This window comes from Cydia strobilella, chromosome 2 (genome assembly GCF_947568885.1).
Source record: "Cydia strobilella chromosome 2, ilCydStro3.1, whole genome shotgun sequence".
NCBI classification, from domain to species: Eukaryota; Metazoa; Arthropoda; class Insecta; order Lepidoptera; family Tortricidae; genus Cydia; species Cydia strobilella.
Window position 1 is genome coordinate 20276472 of NC_086042.1, and position 20523 is coordinate 20296994.

Below are 20523 nucleotides of genomic sequence, written 5' to 3' on the forward strand. Positions count from 1 at the left end.
TGGCAAGCTCGTGCGCAGCATCGTTAGCCCGGGATCTACTGTGTTCCTTGATACATTGTAGGGTGATATTGTTATTATGACATACCTCCGTTAGTCGTTCGGGGCATTCGTGTATAAGTTTGGATGTAACTATATGGCTTTTTGGAGCCTTTAAGACTGCTCTATTGTCGGAGAGTATGCGGATGGAGGATCCTACTACCTTCCTTGCAGTGATGGCAGCCGCCGCATTTATGATGCCCATTGCACTCAGCTTGGAATATCGAGTTATGGGGTTCTAGCGGAGTTCAGGTCCTCCGAGAACATGAACATAATTATTATAGTACCTACTTGTGTTCTTATGAGCCCTACTATTCAGTTACTTTTACTTAGTGCTCATATAAAACCAGACATACACTAGAAATAGGGATCGGTAAAATTTTCGGAGCTGTTTTTTTTACTGTTAAACTGTTTCTGTGGCATCTAATTTCTGAGTGCCAATTAACATCAACATGTTATGTTCTTTTCTAGTTTCCACTGTAACTGTATTTGGGCTGTGCCTGTTCACAAGTTCCATGAGGTTTTGTGAATCATGCGTGTTTCACTCAAAAGTTTACAGGTTTTATTTGTGTAAGGTTTTCGTTTTCTTTGAGGTCTACTGGCACCGTTATCACTGTCACTCGACGAACAAGATCGCAGCGAATCTCGATGTGGGCTATTTCCAAGTGGGGTCTTTGACACTATCGTCAGAAGAATAGTTACTATAGTCGGTTACATGGCGGTCATCTACGACGTTTGTAGTAGACGTTTCTGTACAGCGTCTTTTATTACAAATATTCAGATTGATGTGAAGATTCTGAAACAACTCTCCTGGTTGCGTATTTATGAGTGAAAAACAAACGACTTTAATGTTTTGTACACTGAAATAACGTATTGTACTTACACGTAATGCTCCAAACGTGTACCTACAATACGTTCAGAGCTGATTCAGACCGCCATACATTTAGGCCGCGGACGAATGCAAGCGGCCCGATGTCTTACATATTTTATAGCCAATAGGTAGGTAAGTATGTGGCGATCGGCGTCAGAGTTTTCACGCGCGCACGCTCAGAGAATACATCTTGTGGTCGAGTGACATCATTGGAACACAAACACTCCCGATTACACCCCCAAATAGGCACAAACAAGAAAAAAGTAGAAGTTACAAACGTGCGGGACTAGATAAAAATACTGACACGCAGTGTACAAAGAAGAATACACAGGCATGAACAAAAAATTATGTTAACAAAGCTTCCATTTAATGCAAAAAGACATAAACTATAGAGACGTCTATGTTTCCGTCAACCTTCAGCTATGTGTAGATAATAAACAAGCCCCACAGCTAAGTTAAAAGTAGTATTATTCATGCAAATGCTAGTTATCACTTTCTTGAATTTGTCTTACGTCAGGCAACTAAATGTGATTTTATGAATAACAGTGAACTATTTCATATTAAATAACAATACTTAATTATTTTTATCAAGTAAAGGGGATTATTTTGCAATGGCGACCGCGCCTATAACTATGATTTTAATTAATACAAGTTCATTTGTTTTTACTGCAAAATATTTGTACTTACTTTTTCTTGAACAGTGTCCTATCCATAAATGATACACTGTTGCACAGATTTTCTTTACTATTGCATCAAACGATTTGTGAATACTACTCTGTTGCACAATAAAATTAATAACCACTCGTGTATTATTTCGTGTTGAGCCGTTATCTACCAAACAAACGCAGTAACAACGCGGACAGCCGTGGCACAAATGGTCAGCGGCCGGTCTCGCTCATAAGATGGCGTCACAATCAGACCAATGTCATAACGGCACAAAGCTGCCATCTGGTCATTTTTTAACGTAACTCCACGGGAGTTTTATTCACGATAAACTTTGGCGTATTGCGCGTCTAGCTGTATACTTAGTTGCAAAATGAACTATTTCGCGATAGAGCGTTCTTTTAGATAAGCAGCGATATATACAGTATATACACCCGGACTGTTTAAAGGCTCCCTATCTGTCGTTTTTTCGACTTAAAGTACGTGAGTGACCCGTTATTAATATATTTAATATGTCTGTGTCTCACAAAAGTTTTGTTATTAATAGCCGTCAATAAAGTTGAATATCATATCCGCCATATATGGCATTGTATGCGGTAAAGGTAATAATTTGTAATACTACCTTTTCCTCCTATGTGGTTAGCTAATTTAGCTACGGAACAGTTAAAAATAAAGACAAAATTGCCAATATGTTGCGGCAGTTGTTATCTGTTTTAATTACTGGACATTGCTCGTAAAATAATATTTCAAAGCAATAACAGTCAGGTGTGTTTTTTCATATATTGTCGTAGACCGCGAGCCAGGCGCAAATTTCGTCAGGCATCGCCTCCCGGGCGAAAACTCGTATAGCGGTTAACGGCTATGTATGATAAACCCTCTTGAACGTCAGCTGCCGCTCCGTTGGTGGGTTGAGGAATGGCAGCCACCAAAACGCGTAACACGGTCTTTCCACCGCGATACAACTGGCTGACGATTTGTTTTATTAACAATATCATCTAAACTATCATCTGACAAAGTACCACACGGGAGGCGATGACGCCGTTGACTGAAAAAAAATTCTTTTTTACATGTTCATGTGACCAGCTGACGGTCTTTCCACAGCGATACAATCAGCTGACGATTTTGTTTATTTACAATAGCATCTAAACTATCGATGACAAATTTTTTTTATATATTTTATTTGCTGCCATTCCTCAACCCACCAACGGAGCGGCAGCTGGCGTTCACGAGGGTTCATCATACATAGCCGTTAACGACTATACGAGTTTGCGCCCGGGAGTCGATTGGTCATGGAAATCTGTTCCTGGCCCGCGGTCTATAGCAACAGGAGGTTTTAAAACACGTTTACCGTGCTGCTCAAAAACCTACTTCGTTCTGAACAAGTCAAATAAATGCCCATTATAGTGATTTATGTATAAAATATAAGTTAATCATCAATCAATTGTAAATCTGTAGACATTATAAATTTATAAATGTATATATAAATTTTATATTTCCGCACTGTATTGCGATCAAACTTGTTGGACCAGCCAAGACCTAATGCGTGGCTCATTAGTAATGAGTAGCCCACCCAACACTCTCAAGTGACCCAGGATCCAGCCATTGCCACAGCGACCATCACGAAATCGTACTCCAAGACCCTACTCCTCCTTGTTATGTACTTAATATGTTTAAGGATCAGTTGTACCAAGTTGTTGTGGTTGCTGCTACTTACTGGCCCTAAGCCTAGCAGCTGTTTGTCGATCCTGCTGACTTCAGGGTACACCCCATGGACTTAAGGGTATACAAGGGTAATTGTGCTATTACATATTATTGCATCCGATAAGAGAGAACGCCCTCTCAGCCAAGGAACCGAAATAAGCCCGTCCAGTCTCTTGCCATCCGACTGCGGTAAACCCGGCGGTTTTAAAACACACGGAATATTAACCGATGCCATGGCTCGACGTATAATTTCATTACCTAATTAATAAGATTATTTCTTGGCGGGAAAACGACCAGCCTATAATATCTTTGTCGACTTAGGCCATGATGAGCTGATGACCATTCTCGTCCACAATTACACCGCAACCTCAACTTCAAGCCCACTACTATCCTCAAGTAATAATTGTACCCAAAGCAAGTACATAACTACGTACATTCTCGGTGTCAAACCTCCATTAGACACGCCAAATCAGTCCCACCAATCAAGCTTCACTCAACTTTGAATTCCCAGCTTGCCCAGAATGGTATCCCACTGCCTCTGAACCACTAAATAAATTGAGGCATCCGAACGGTCGTCGGTGGGACAAAGCGCAGATTATATCAGATTGTGAAGTCTCAGGTAGATTATGGTGTTGGTTAACTGAACATATTCACTCCATATATAAAATAAATATTATACAAGGTTATATTTTCACAAATAAATGCTCTAGAGGGCAGCGTCGAGTTAATTACATACTTACAGCTCCAGCGGATTTACATGTAAACTATCATATGCAAAGTAGGAGTATAATAATTGCCTAGCTGAGCAAAACTTATATGCTGGGTAACGCCGCAACACATTTTCTACACAGTGTACACCCCAGGCCAAAAGTATGGAAACAACGTAATTTTCTTTAATATCTCTAGTTTCTATCTTTGTTTTATATAATTATTTGTAAACTGACTTACATAAGGCAAACCCAAAAGATTAAAAATACACGATTAATATCAAAACATCCTAAAATATTGTCAAAAAGCTAAAAAAATAATGTAGGAAAAGTTACATATTTATACCTACCCTTTAAAATTACATGACAAAATGTTGAATTGGCAACTCACAGCCAGAGTAATTTACTTTTAAAATGTTCTATTATTATTTTTACCAAATTATCAATGACTAGTATAAAATCCATCGCTTAAAAAATCACACTTTTCTATTAAAATACAAGCTTGTTTCCATTCTTTTGGCCTGGGGTGTACATAAAAAGCTAAATAAAAAGCTAGTTTTTAACAATGATTTGCCCAAAATTACCAAACACACTTGCATCATGTTCGCAGATGATGTGTCCCTCTTGTTTAGAAGAAGTCCTAAAAGCCATATATCCTACAGTGATATTTTATTCTTTATTTTATTTTATTAAGGTTTGCCAACAGGTGTAATACATATTTAAATTTATTGAAAACATGACAATAAAAACAAATTGCTCGAGTATTCACCCAATAACAGGAGAACACAACATGCATATGAAAGTAATTGCTTACATAAATCTTAAACTAAGTAGTTTACAAACCAATTCTTGCTTCCATTATAATATCAACGATTGCTTCCATTATAATGAATAATCAAATTTATAAATCTCTTATTATTAATAAAGTAATAAATACTTTACGTTTGGGTAATAACATGTATAAACATAAAAATAATGCATTATAGACTGTGCCGCTCGCTCTGGCTTCAGTTCAACAATATTATCGTAATACTGATACCTAAATTAGGTACAAATATAGGTCTGTTATTAAATAACAATGTTATCGAGAAATAAATAAATAAATTTAAGTGGCTTCAATCTTGCTCGCCCCTAAACTCGTATATTATTTTGATTTAGCTGCGTATCTAAACTACAAACACTTCACTTTATTTCTGGGTCTTTGGTTGATATAAAAGAACATCCGAAGCTTTCTTAAATTCAACATTGGGTGCACGAAAATATTCTCACTTCTAATGAAAACCCTCTCGGAATAAAATATTGCCCTAAAACCCCACGTTTTTATAATGATTCACATATGGGCCCTGTAAAGGAAGGAATCTGAGAAAAGATTTCCATTCTTACCGAACAATAAAAGATACCTATGTGTTATTTGGGTTTAAGGAGTATGGAGTTTTGTCAAAGGTTTCTTATAATGGTGGAAAACGTGGGTGGATGAATTTAGTACATTAACATGTTTGTAGACTTAATTTCCAACTTCTTAGGGATATCTACCTACATCATGGTCTGGCTAGTTGACTTTTCGAGTATTCTTTGCCAGAAAGGAATTGCTAGCATTGCATCTCTGTGCTACATTAAGTAAGTATATTGCGTTTATTAACTTTACGTAGGAGCACAGTAATATTTGTTATTTTATACTCGTACATACAGTCACTTTTTAATGGTAACCACGTTTTTACGATACGCAGGGATTCTCTTATATACGCCACGGCGGCCAGACACGCGTAGCTTTTAATTCCGCGTTTTTAATTGAAACACGCACTCTTCACGTGACCTGAATATCTAGAGTTTTACGGCCAGACCCATCATGAATAATAAAAAAGTTTAAATTTTTCTTTTTTAAAAGTTAAAATTCAACAGATTGGCAACTGAATAAAATGAAGTGATATTTAAAAAAATACCGATGTATTATCGCAACACAAATGCGCGGAGGTATGTAGGTACCGACTTAATATTATAGATTTCGAGGAATGTTATTGTTAATATGTTATGAAAATCTATTTTTCATTTCTCATGCTCTGAAAGTGGGTCGTTATTTTTCTAAAGTGTGCAGAAAATGATACGTTTCGGTTCTAGAGCTCTGTACTTTCAAAGTACGTTTTTTTCTTTTTTTTTTACGATAAGCAACTATAATTTTGTTTTTAAATGGATTTGTTGTACAACTTCCATTCTGATAATTATTTCCCCATTCCATAAATAACGATATTTTTTTCCTAAATTGTTAATTAAAAGTACCCTCAAGAAATAATACTGAAGTTTATACTTAGCCGGGTTTTTATAAATGCACATGTATTTTACTTTTCTCGTATTCTAAATGAAAACCTACGTATTGTTTAACTCGTGTGAAAGGCAACATTTCTCACTGCGTTCGAGCGCCAATAGCCCGAGACTGAAATGGTGTCTCGTCAGAAATGGGTCAGAAACTACCTCGTCAGAAATGGGTCAGAAACTACCTCGTCAGAAATGGGTGCCTTTAATCCCTTGGTTAACAATCTACTATTTGACGATAAGTATTACCTACTAATGAATCAAATTGTGTGAGCGTATCGTATCTTAGTATTTTGTCCATTATTTGGTGGCCCATTTTGATACTTGTACCACATATGACTCTTTATCTACCATTTACCATTTTCCCGTCGGTGACATAGCTCAGGCCAAAAGCTATATGTTTCCATTAAGCAGGATCGCTGATCACATTATCAACACACGTAGATCGGCCATTAGACGCCGAACCTTCTGAAAATTGTTAAGCGAAAAACGAATTCCCAAATGCGTAATGTTACGGAAAAAATACCTGAATTTTAGGATATTCCGTGTTATAAGCAATATGATGAGTAATAGAAGTTTACAATTTCACATTAGAATGAAGTAAAATACTTTTTTTTAATTTAAATTTTCAGTCTTGGCACAGAATATTTAAATAATATTACTACGTAGATATGGTCCAGTTTTCCAAAATTACAAACTAAATGCGCCACCTGAAGATGCGGATTTAAAATGTTAAAATTCGCATGAAAACCTCTCTGAACTATCTTTAATTGATGACACAGGAATAAAGATAATAAATAAAGTTTATTTTACATAAAATGTCAATTCAATGCCTACTTATTGATTAGTGCAAGTATTGCAATTTCATACATTTGCTACTTGCATTAGTGCCTCAAATGCAGGGATCGGAACAGTTTTTTTGTAAAAACTTCAAAATAACCATACCTATGTTCTAAATTATTTTGTACTCGAAATGTAGGACTCAGTTGTGTTTTTAGGTAACGACTTCGTTTTATTAGATTGCCCAATTAGAAATGAAATAACTAACAAAGAACGACAAAATATAATTTACGTTCCCGTACAAAAAAAACCGGTTTCCGATCCCTGCTCAAATGTATGAACTCGCTATCCCCACAGCCTCACTTACCCGTATTGACCTTACCTAATCTAAAAATCGCAAAATTGGATCTACAGTTGATGACGCAATAGTTGTAATTACACAATAATATTATCCAGCTGCAGTCAAGGAAAACTTACCTAACCGATGTGATAGGATTTTGTTATAACAAAAAATAATCAACAGCAAATTTTCTGAACACTTGAGTTTAATACTGTTGAATAATTAGAGCCTCTATTCAATACTTAGTAAATTTTTGTAACTTCGAAGTCTAACACGTAAACCAGACTGAGCTTAAAAAGTTGGTTCTACGAGAAGTGTCTCAAGTTTTTAATTAAAACTTCCCAGCTAAGTTACTTTGTTTAAGGTTTTGAATAATTACCAATAGGTTAAAAACAGGAATAAAACACGGAAGAGAATTTGATTGAGTTAATAAAGCTCTAATGGCTCTCCTATTGATCTGCTAAGTCGGTGCATGAAGAATTTCAAATATCGTTATTAGAAATAAAAAGCATTGAAATATACATACTACACACACAGTTTGACATTGGAAATTACTTAGTGCCACTTGCTCCATCCTACTAACCCGGGGTTAAGCGGTTAAACCGTTAACCCAGTGTCAAATTGTACTGGTAACCATGGTAATTGCAGGTTTAATCGGTTAACCCCGGCTTAGTGGGATGGTGCAAGTGACGCTTATCTAATATTTTAAGTTGTAAACATTTGCATACCTATATAGTGGTGAATTGTGCTTTTTTTGTATTACCAGATTGTTTATGTCATCCAACGTACCATAATTCCAGCTTATTAAAAACTGTGACTATGGCTGAGGTATTCATTTTAAATAGGCCACATAATGGCAAACTTACCTATACATAGCTTATTGCAAAATTTTATATTTATAGGTCAATGAGAAGAACCCGGTTTACTTCGAAATATGCAATATAAACACACGTATCTTTTGATAGCGATGATTGATTGATGATTTTCTCGCATTTTAAAGAGAAAACAGACCCGGAGCCCAATTCGAACGTACATACAGTTTGATATAAAATACATATTAATTTAAAACGGAATAACGGATTATACCGCGTAATTGAATGTATATCGGCCTACTACATCCCGACGTTTCGGACCCTTTACAGCATTCGTGGTCAACGGGTGACTGAAGAAAAGCTACAATGTGCAAAAATACCCACATATAAAACTAATGAACCCTAATAAACTATACACTTTAAGGCTGGTTGTACATGCAAAATCGGTTCATAAGGCTAGTTATACAATACAACTATTTTCAAGTAAATATATACGCAGCAAAGCATAGATAGTTAGTTTTCATGAGTAACTATCGCGGTAAACGAAGACAAATTATACATATTAACATACATTCGCTCGCGCATTTGGCTTGTACCTACTAAACTAAAAAACCTAATTAGATTCCAATATACGTCAAAAAAACTACCAAAGATGGCGGAATGTCACAGTTATGTCATCATCATTTTGACGTTTCAGGGAAAACCAACCTTTTGGTACAATAATTATGTTAAAATAAAACAATAAAGTTATTATATGGTTAATTTGGGGCCAGGTTTATTGGGAGGACTAAAGTTTTCATCCGTTTTGTGGTCTTTCATAATTTGCCTGACAGTTCTATCAGATATTCCCAATATTTGAGCCACTTTCATTGCACAGTCCACACGTGACCAATGTTTTCCCGTGGGCCATGTACTGTGGGTATGTTTGTAACAGTTCACGACCATGAATTTCTCCGAGACACTCATATGACTTTTAGGACGCTTTTTTGGTAGAGATATAGGGTCATTCTCTTTGCTGTGAGAGGAACCTGGTACAGGCTCCATTTTACTTGCGATAAAGCAAAACCCACGAGCAAAACACAAACGACTTGTGATTGAAACAATAACGAAATGAAACAACAAAAACTTAACGGAAAACAAAAACTTAACAATGGAAATCACCACGGGGCGAACACAGAATACAGAAAACATTCGAGCTATCCAAACGTCAGATGTCGAATGAAGTGACAATAGATGTTATGGCCGCCACAGAACCACCATGTCCACCATAAAGGCTACCACACATGATCAGTTGTCAAGTTTTGAAGACGTACGTAAAAATATGATTGATTTTTTTTCCTAAAAATGTAATCGCACATAATGAGAATAATAATTGGTACCAAATGTTATTAAACCCTGAGTTATTGCCATTGTAATTTAAACTTTTCTCCTATAAAACAATTTAACTAAATATCTTTTTTTGCGACGAGTATTTAAATAAGATTGTTTATTTAAGAAGGAAAATTAAATGTTGCCTTTAATATTATAAATAAAATAAACAGCTACCTATAACATTTACAGAAGTGAAAATTTACCGATCCACTAATATGTCATTTTAATGGCAACACTTTTTTGACGTATGTTGGAATCTAATTAGGTTTTAGAGTTTATGTACACTGGGGAAAGCGAGACGCATGGGTGAATGATAACAAAATAAAATCATTTTGACATCAGAATGTAAGTTCGTATTGGCTTCCAGAGGATTTGTTATAAATTTAAACTTGATAATTTCACTCGTTCTACATATAATAGCCGTTCTGCCAGACAGACGGATAGGCAGGCAGACGGACGTACGAGTACAAAGAAGCGATCCTTTTTCCTTTTGAGGTAGGTACCGATTCCTAGAAACAACACAACAGCGACAATTAATAAAGATAATCAGACTAGCATAAAACGGGAACACCCAATAATTCCGAAATATGTTTTTCCAAATTTCATAAGCACGATTTTCATAATCCCGATTTTTTATAAGTCCGATCAAAATTACGATTTTTAAAAACACGATGGAAGAAAATCACGAATGTGCTATTTCCGAAAATTTAAAATCCGATTATCATTTTACCGAAAGCTTAAAGATCCGATTTAACACTTTTCCGAAAAAATGTTTTTCCGAATTCTTAAATTCCGAAAAACCATTGTCCGATCGGAAATAAGATAATTCGTAATTCAGAAATTCGGTATTTTGTAAGGTCGGAAATATGAAATTCGTGATATTCAAATGAAGACACGTTTCGTTTGAGTAATTCGGTATTCAGAAATTCGGTCTTTTGTAAGGTCGGAAAAATGAAATTCGTCATATTCAAATGAAGACTCACGTTTTAGTAATTATTACGGGTGCCTGTCGTGCCGCATCACGTTAAATTCGGCATTCTTAAATTCGGCATAAAATATTTTTGGCATAAAAATTCGGCATAAATAAATTCGGATTCGGCGATTCGACCTCCAAAAAAACGAACTGTTGCCAAACCTAACAAATATTTCATAATTAAACTATACTACCAACCAACAAGTTGTCTCAATTGACGCCACACCTCACAGTAGAACATTCAGTCAGTCGTTCAGGAGTACCTTTAGAAAGAAAGAAAAAAGAAAGAAATAGCATTTATTAGCACAACATAACAAGACTAAAACTAGAAATAATTAAACAGAATGAGGTTGCGCTAAACGGTCCTTACTCAGCTTGGTGTCACGGTGTGAGCCAACATGGCACACTCTGCGACGCTGATTTTATTTTACTTTACGTCCTTTTATTTGTCATTTATACCTACATCTGTGAATTATACTTAAAAAAGAGCAAGAATTTGAATAGACCTGAAAAAATGTATACTCCATTCCCTTTAACATCACTTGCGCTTACATTCGCCAAAACGATATTGAGTGTAAGAAAAGTTATATTTAGTTACACGCAATATCGTTTTCGCGATTTCCATTGCTACCTACAACAAAATACATTTCTACCAACATAACCAACTAGAATATAATTTTATTGAATGCTCATAAATCATTAAAAAAAACGGCCAAGTGCGAGTCGTACCAATACGCAAAAAACGGCAAAAAATCATGTTTTGTTGTATGGGAGCCCTATTTAAATATTTATTTTATTCTGGTTTTAGTATTCGTTGTTATAGCGGCAACAGAAGTACATCATCTGTAAAAATTTCAACTGTCTAGCTATCATGGTTCATGAGATAAAGCCTGGTGACAGGCGGACGGGCGGACACCGAAGTCTTAGTAATAGGGTCCCGTTTTTACCCTTTGGGTAAGGAACCCTAAAAATCATGATATAATTTTTCGTGGTAAGCTTTAAAATTACATATAAAAGTATAATAGTAGTAGTATTTTAAAAGTTTATAACGTCATAGATAGAAGTTTTTCGTTTAAAATAACACTTGCACAGTTTGTAGCTAACTCAGTTTGGTCTGAATTAATTGAATGTTATAAACTTAAATACATAGATGTATATATTAATTTCTTTAATTACAAGATATATACAGTGCTACTACGTAAACGAAATTAATAACTAGCTTAAATCTAAAATAGGCCCTTGGGGCATTGTACCAAGGATGCTGACGGCATTTCCCCGCTGTATCGCAATGCTGATACGTTGTGCGAGAAAGCCGCCAGCTCTTCGGTCACCAGTTACGTCAACCAGACGCTTCGCGATTTCTGCAAACAACTTATGTGCGCTGGGACCCCATGGACCTAGAGTTTCAACTCCAAATGGAACGAAATGATACTCTCTACCGAGGCTCTTATATTTATTACGTTTTAAAATTTCGGCGCTTTCCGCCGCTCCGCCCGCTTTTACATTAGTCCGTTGGAGGTGGGACGGTGCCAGTGTGTCTACGCAGGTAGCATCCCACACCAACATCCGTCCCAAGCTCCAAGGAACCAAGGACATCCCATCGGGCCTCTTGCCATCATCTCTGATAATACCAGTCGGCTCAAGAAGAGCGGGTACATTGATGGTGGCAAGAGACCGACGGATTATGTCATTAAGCGACGCATGTCTTGAAAAATGTCTTATTTCTTTAATATATACATATGTGACGAAGCCCTCACTTTTTTTTATATGACAATATCTATTTCAGTTTCTAATTTTTTTATAGTAGTGGTACTACTTAAAAAACACAAATCAAAATATTTAATAAAATAATTTGATTTGTTCCCAAAGTTGTGTTAATTGAATGTGGTTCTATAAAAAGTTTCTCTTGGCTGGCCGTAATTAGCGAATTTTGAACGCATCATAGAAGGTTAATGGTGTGTGTACATAAATAAAATACTACAACTTTGTTTATTCTACTCTCGTGCATCTATTGCGATTTAACCGCTGCATAAGATACCTGTCCTACTCCAACTTACCACCGCTCCATACTCACCAGAATTTAATCGATTCAAAAAAATGTGAAAGGTTGAAGTTATTAAATCCGTAGGTCTGCTCATAAAGGCAATTTTGTGGATAATATTGGGTTTCAAATGGTTGTTTTCTGTGGACAATGTGTTTTTATAATCGCCTCCCTGTTCAGTTGCTGTAAAATAAAAGGTAGGTAACTTTTTGTTTAATCTCGCCTTCCTCTTGCGTTTTATCGTCAAAAATTTTAATTTGGAAAAGGTTTCCGACGCCTGTTAAGTTGTTAACTACGTTTCGTTCATTTTGAAACAACTTTATAACAAGTATTGGCCTTAATTACTGTCCTGAGTTTCCAAATTGCGCCATAGGTAGGAACGTATTAAATTTAATTTGTAAACTTTGTTAAATTTTTGCGTGTTCTCCTATAATTAAGCAACTTTTACTTACTACCATTATATAAATCATTTTTTCGCCTGAAACTAGATATCTTAGTAAACTTAAATTAAGTAGGTAGGCATAATAAAAAAATATTATAGGGACATTCTTTACACAAATTGACTAAGTCCCACGGTAAGCTCAAGAAGGCTTGGTCGTTATATTAATTCCGTAAATTATTGGGTATGGTTAAATATAATCCAACTTATCAGAAGAACTAACCAATTTTAAATAACAGTATTCGCGCAACATATCACTTATATGTCTACTTGTCATAAAATTTACTGCAGCAAAAATTAAAATGCAGTTTAAAATAACCGGGAAATGTAATTAAAAAGTGCATTTACTCTCGCATCAGTGAAGTCTACGTATTTTGCGCGTTGCAATCAGTGACGATGAAACGATGACACGTGATTGAACGACAATGAGGGGACGCGTATTAGACAGGTACGTAAAGTTCGCACTGTGCTTAATACCAAGGTTGACGAATTAAGTTTGGGAAAATATTGATCAAGTCTTAACTTAAACGCTACTTTTGGCATAGTAAATATGAAATTAAAATAAAATAATTACATCCCGTCCCATGATCAGAACTAGACTGACAAGAACGGAGCTAAGTAATCGGGAAGTTTACTTTAAAATAAAATAAAAATTGAATTGATCCACAAATGACGTAATACTGAGGTAACTAGATACTAAAAAAAACCGGCCAAGTGCGAGTCGGACTCGCGCCGTACTTTTATATTTTATATTTTTTATATTCGAGTTGATTGAATGAAAGGTAAATTGCGGTTTACGATTCATGACGTATTAAAAAAAAGCTACTTACTAAATCTCGTTCAAACCAATTTTCGGTGGAAGTTTGCATGGTAATGTACATCATATATTTTTTTTTAGTTTTATCATTCTCTTATTTTAGAAGTTACAGGGGGGCCACACATTTTACTACTTTGGAAGTGTCTCTCGCGCAAACCATTCAGTTTAGAAAAAATGATATTAGAAACCTCAATATCATTTTTGAAGACCTATCCGTAGATACCCCACACGTATGGATTTGATGAAAAAAAAAATTTTTTTTTTCTATTTTTGTGTGAAAATGTTAATGCCGTTCACGGAATACATCTACTTACTGTTTCAACAGTATAGTTCTTATAGTTTCGTAAAAAAGTGGCTGTGACATACGGACGGACAGACAGACAGACAGACAGACATGACGAATTGGTTTTGGTAGGTCAAACTTTGTTTTCATAAACTCATTTTAGAAGTATTACCGAAATATTTGCGCCAACTTTTTGGTCTTCTTAGGGTTCCGTACCTCAAAAGGAAAAACGGAACCCTTATAGGATCACTCGTGCGTCTGTCTGTCTGTCCGTCTGTCACAGCCCATTTTCTCCAAAACTACTGGACCAATTAAGTTGAAATTTGATACACATATATGTAAATTTGTGACCCAAAGACGGACATATAATGTAAACAGATGAATTTTAAACATGGGGACCACTTTTTGGGGGTAAATGAGAATGTATTTCATGAGAAAATTAAAAATAAAGTTTTTCAAACTGTACCGTATTACATATCAAATGAAAGACCTTATTTTAAGGATCTGAAATATATTTTTTTAGTAATTTTAATATAAATAGTAAAATACGAATTAATTACGGAATTACGATATAGCGGGAGAGACTGGTGCTGCCATCTATGAACAACTTATAGGGGGCAAGCGCGCACTGCTTGCCCTTAGAGTTGCCGCGATAGCTAAAGACGCCGGTTCGAATCCGGCCTTCACCACTGGAGGGCTTCGTCACTTTTTCTTTAATGTATGACATCTATTACAGTTTATAATTTATATATAGTAGTGTGACTACTTAAAACACACAAATCAAAATATTTAATACAATAATTTGATTTGTTCCCAAAAGTTGTTCGAGTGTAGAAGTTATTAAAGAAAATAGAAAAGAGAAGAAGATAATTTTAGGATAAACAAATTAGAATTAAGTTATTCAAGAAAATAGGGGAAAAATGAGCATTTATCTCCTCCTTTATCTCCGAAACTACTGGGTCTAGTTTTGAAAAAAATACACAAAATAGTTCTTTACCTTGACAGGAAAACCTATTAGAAATGTGCAGTCAAGCGTGAGTTGGACTTAATTATGTAGTTTTTGATCCGACCCCTACGTGTTTTTAAGACATTTCACTCACATTTCTCAAAAAAAAAAATCATTGTTAAAAATTGTGTAATGTACGGAACCCTTGGAACGAGAGTACGACTCGCACATGTCCGGTTTTTTTTAATTCTGGTTTAGCTCTGGGTAGCTCTGTGACCATAGATAAAGTTCGTATATAAACGTAAAATTCGTCAAAACGTCGAAATTTTTAGTTTTGGTTATTTTACCCAATTTTTTGTCCGTAATGTTAATTTTGATATGCAGCTTGACACTTAGTAATTATAATCATATTTATATCAGTTATATAGTGTTTCATCTAGCAATTTTTTATGTAAATAAGAAATAACATTGCGGTAAGGTTTGAATTATTTTGAACCCTTATCTTGGGCAAGGCTCAAAATATTTCAAATTTTAATATTTTCTTTTTTTTTGTCACCTAGACCATATCAACATCAACATCAAACATTTATTCAGCAAGTAGGCCACAGGCAGGGGGGTGTCACTTCGCAGTTTAGGTACATTTGGCCGGCGCGCCTCCCGGGCAGGCGTATGGCAATGGGCTGCCGCTCGACTCGCGCAAAATTGAAAATACATAATGCCTTAACCTAAATCTATAGATATTGTTCTGTTTACGAATGTTTGAATAAACGGAAGAACAAGGAAGCAGGAATAACATTTTTTTTAATTCCGGGTTTTGACCGACATATTTTCAAAGAAGTACTTCTGTGGCATACCTACAACGTAAATTATTTTTACGCGGCTTTAATAATTGGCTGTTGATTTTCTTTAGTTGAACGTTCTTAAAAGGTAAAAAACAATACAGAAATGGATTTTCATGCACCTTTCCATCCGCTTAATACTTAATGATTTCGTTTTTTTTCTGTTTGTCCACAATGAAGAACTTCACGTTCTATTTTTTTTCTGGCTTATCGACTTTCGCAACTGGTACGCTCTCCCACGAGAATACCAGACATCGAGGACCATACAAGCTCTCTACTGGATCTCCTGCTGACCACACGTCCGGACAGATATTCCGTTTCAGTGAACGCCCCTTTCGGTTCATCAGATCACTGTCTCGTCCAGACTCGGGCGCCATGTGCGCGGCCCGATCCACCACGGCCAACTAGCTTTGCGACGCGTGTGGCAGTCAAGTCAGCTCTGTTTCACATCCTGACTCCTGCGCAGCCAATGTCGCCGAGACAATACTGGTGGGAATGGATTGTTTCATTTCCAACTCGGTAATAGCTGCGGGAGCAAACAGACGTCCTTGGTTTAATCGGCCCTGTAAAGAAGCTACAGTTCGCAAGCAAGCCGCTTACAGGGCTTGGACCAAGGCCGTAGCTAATAAGAATCCGAACGTTTCTGATGTGAAACGGAAATTAAACGCTGCCTCGAGGTTTAGTAAAAAAGCCATTGCCAGGGCTAAATACGATTTCGTCGGCAGAATTGGTGAGAAACTAGCGGGCTACCCCACTGGGAGTCGCGCGTTCTGGTCGCTTGCCAAAGCTGCCGAGGGAAATTTTTGTCAGTCCTTACCACCACTGCGAAAAGCTGATGGTGACCTGGCCCACAGTGCAAAAGAGAAAGCCGATCTTCTTGGTACTCTTTTTGCCTAGAACTCGACCTTGAACGACGACGGTAGCGCCGTGCCGCCCACCATCCCGCGAACTTGTTATGTACATGGAATATTTGACTGGTTCTTCAATGTATGGCATAAAGGTAGGTATCCCTGTCCAGGGCCGTGTTGCATAATAAACTACAACCAATATTACAAGCGGAACTCCTTTTCTAATAAGTGGAATTAGAAAAGGAGTTCCACTTGTAATATTAGTTGTAGTTTATTATGCAACACGGCCCAGGTCATATTCTAATCAAAATAAATATAAACCGCGAACTCTCAGCGGCCATTACGTACAGCAAGAAGGTTAATTATAAGCGGGTTAATGTCGCTGCTTAATAGTTATTGACATTATATGCATTTCATATACACTTGGCTGTGTACATTAGTGTAATAGAGATGACTTTTATTTCTTTTACCAGCTCTGATTACAGGCTCTGTAAACGTATCGTCTTATTTAAATGTAGGAGTAATTGTGTATGTGTGCTAATTGTCCCGAGAATTTGAACGATAATGTTCTTCCATGTTTTATTCCGTTTACTGATTTTGACAAAATTTATTTGAATTTGACAGAAGGCTAGGGTATTAAAGGTTAATAAGGTCTACTGTCCCTAAAATTTTGTATGAAATCACAAGCAAATATTCATGAATTAAGTATTTTAACCTTAGTCAGATATTGATGCTTATTTTAAAAACTGAACTCTTAAGTTTAGAAATAGAGTAGAATTTTACTAATGCTGTAATTATGTAATGCGACATGTTAATAGACAGACCAAAAAATTTGGGGCGAGGCTTAATAATATTAATAATTTAGATTGTATTTATTACGATGCGAGGGTATCAAAGTAAATGAAACTTACATTCACATATATAATTTATATTAAATCAACAATATGTCTTAGTCTTTACATTCTTTGGTATAATTGTCAGCTCGTTTAGGTTTTTCAACTTAATTCACAATCATCCATGAAAGAATGAGTACATCTAGTATAATTATTTATTTGTATAATTTTCATTCTTATTTTCTAATCTAAGTGTTATTTGCCCAAATAATTGTATGCATAAGCAGAAGAATTTGACACCCATGCAATGTAGTAGCGGACCCTGGTGATGTAACTGAAACAAAAAAATATACACTACAGTTAACACAAGTATGTGATAAAACATTGTCATTATACATATACCATATTTTATAATGACATATTTATACTCTTATACATTACATCCATCAAAAGTTACTCGTTTTCAATTTCCTTATTTATATGTATAATTACATCGTGACGTATAATGTAAATGTCGAATTTGTATTCGTTGATATGTATCGTTTATATGTACCTAGTTATCACCATTTTGCGCTTGTTTTCTGTACCTACATTAATTTTCGTGTGACTTAATTATAACATAGTATACTAAAATACATACATATTACGTAATAGTACATTTTATTGCAAGTGTGCATAGTGTCCCAGACATCTTGGGGCTTGTTCATAATGACACTTGCACACGGGCAATAAACGACGTTTTTTTTTAAATAGATTTTCGAAAAAATCACTGAAACAAATATATTGGTTACATAAGTATGACACCTACGGTTATTAATTTCCCTTGAACTTTTATGATATTGTCCCAAATGTTACTTCAGCGTGCGGGGTCTAATACAAGTTCGAAATACTTGGATTCTGTTCCCTCTGTCCCTTTCACGTTGTTAGCATAAAGAAAGAGACAAATAAGTTCAAACGACGTTCAACGGCAAGTATATTGAGAGTTTATAATAGACTTCCCGAAAAAACGTCAGAACACATCGTTCCAAACTACCTACAAATATGAATTCGTAATAATTATTTAATAAAAAAAAAAGTTTAAAATTTTATAAAAACACTATATTTTACATTTTTTTTTGTACAATTAAAATAATGAACTTCAAAAATATAAAGATTATCACGCAAACTAAATAATTCTACTTTTAACAGTATCTACTATAGTTGACAAAAAGTAGTATCCGCAATTCGGACCCTATATAACAGTTTTTTTTTACAAAAAAGTTGTCTATAGAACTGTCAATTGATGTTCGCTATTTCCATATTATTTTACTAAAATTTCTTTCTTTTTATTTTTGTGTTTTATTGCCGTAGGTAATTAAAATTGATAGTTAGAATACCTTAAGAAAACATGAGTGAATAAGTGATGAAGTGAGTTCTTACTACTGAGGTGAAAAGTTCTATGTACAACACGAGATCAAAGTTATTTACATCTCGTGCGCTTTTGAGTCCCTTACTACGCTCAAAATTCAAAATGATTTATTATAGAATCTTTCGCTTGCACGAGACTCAAAATAAGCACTAGAAGAAATATCAAACTTGGCTCTCTTGTTGTACAAAATTAAATAACTATTCTACTACGCGATAATTAATTTTCAAGCTAGATTCAATTAAAAACACAAGCACCATTTTTAAGAATATTTTTAACATTTCACTACAAAATGTTATTTCATGTGGCAACATTGCGTCGTTTCGCCGCTGAAAGCCTTTAGTAATTTAATTTCCCCAGCTTTGAGCTGAACGCACAGAGAACAGAACAAATTTTACGGAGTCTTCCGAGAAAATAATATTATTAACCTATTCAATTAAAATAATATAAGTCTTTTACGACAACAAATAATTTACTTAAACCTTTGGTGTTTGTTGGCAAGTTACTAATGGATTCAAGTTTTTACTCTGGTATCTTAATTTGAGACTACAACTTACTCTTAGCGTAAATTCACAATTTTATATCGTAAAGCGCATTAATTGCAATTCTATCCAGTTAACCCAGCATCATCTAGGAATAATATTAGATTAGAAGTAGTACTGGAGAATTAATATTAAATATATATTATGGCTTTTGGTACGAGTATTTAAATTTTATTGTCATAACATTGTGCTCTTTCTTTACCTTATCCTCTGTATATTATATTTCTTAGGTCCCAAAAGGTACCTTTGTTTCGTGTTTGTAAATATAATATCCTCTTTCAACGTATGTATACTAAAATGTAATTAATGGATAGAAAAAACGAATAAATAGCTTTGATAAAAATACTTATTTCACAGAACTACATAATTGTATTGTCATGATAATGTAATAGGTAACTAAAATATTCAAATGATAATGATTGTTGTTAGTGCACGTTTTCATTCATTAGGTCATATATAAGTACGTACATTTCGAAATATAACAAATCGATATCTTAGATTGCATATTTTAGATTTGGCAAAACTAAGCGTGCAACTAACATTGACGTCATGTGTCCTGAAACTCCTGAAAGTCCCTAAAACTGCCAAACTTTGAACGGGCTTGTTTCATTATCTCGTTATCATATATAAAAGTTCGTATCACAGTCATATTGTATACTTTTATCACGATCAAGTATGTATTGGTAAATAAATAATGGCTTCGCTGCTTGAAGTGCTCAGATTGGGCGCATGCCTCGTGCGTTGATGTCAGGGCAAGCCCAGCTTGAAATATTACAAAAATACAAAAGAAAACAAATATTATAATAATTCATTAGGTATTTGTGTTAAAGTTAACTGAAATAGAAATAGTTCTCATATTAAAACAACGTTAGAAAAGCCTTTTAATATTAACACGTCGCTTTAACCGCTCACAAATCATAACCTTTGAGATTTATGAACCTCAAAATAATTTACTGTCAGGGTTCAGTG

At 35.2% G+C, this 20523-nt stretch overlaps 1 protein-coding gene and 1 long non-coding RNA gene across 2 annotated transcripts in view; both read right to left on the reverse strand.

Moving 5' to 3' along the window:
- Positions 1-13841: 13841 nt before the first annotated feature.
- The window catches only part of LOC134754489 (uncharacterized), a 156705-nt gene continuing 150023 nt past the window's right edge, over positions 13842-20523 (reverse strand). Inside the window, exon 2 of the long non-coding RNA XR_010128894.1 lies at positions 13842-14122. This is a non-coding gene — a long non-coding RNA (uncharacterized LOC134754489). The remainder of the gene's footprint in view (positions 14123-20523) is intronic.
- Positions 17687-20523, reverse strand: part of LOC134754129 (uncharacterized) — an 80801-nt gene continuing 77964 nt past the window's right edge. Inside the window, exon 8 of the mRNA XM_063690211.1 lies at positions 17687-17941. Coding sequence (XP_063546281.1) covers positions 17856-17941 — 86 coding nt within the window. The 3' untranslated portion in view covers positions 17687-17855. The remainder of the gene's footprint in view (positions 17942-20523) is intronic.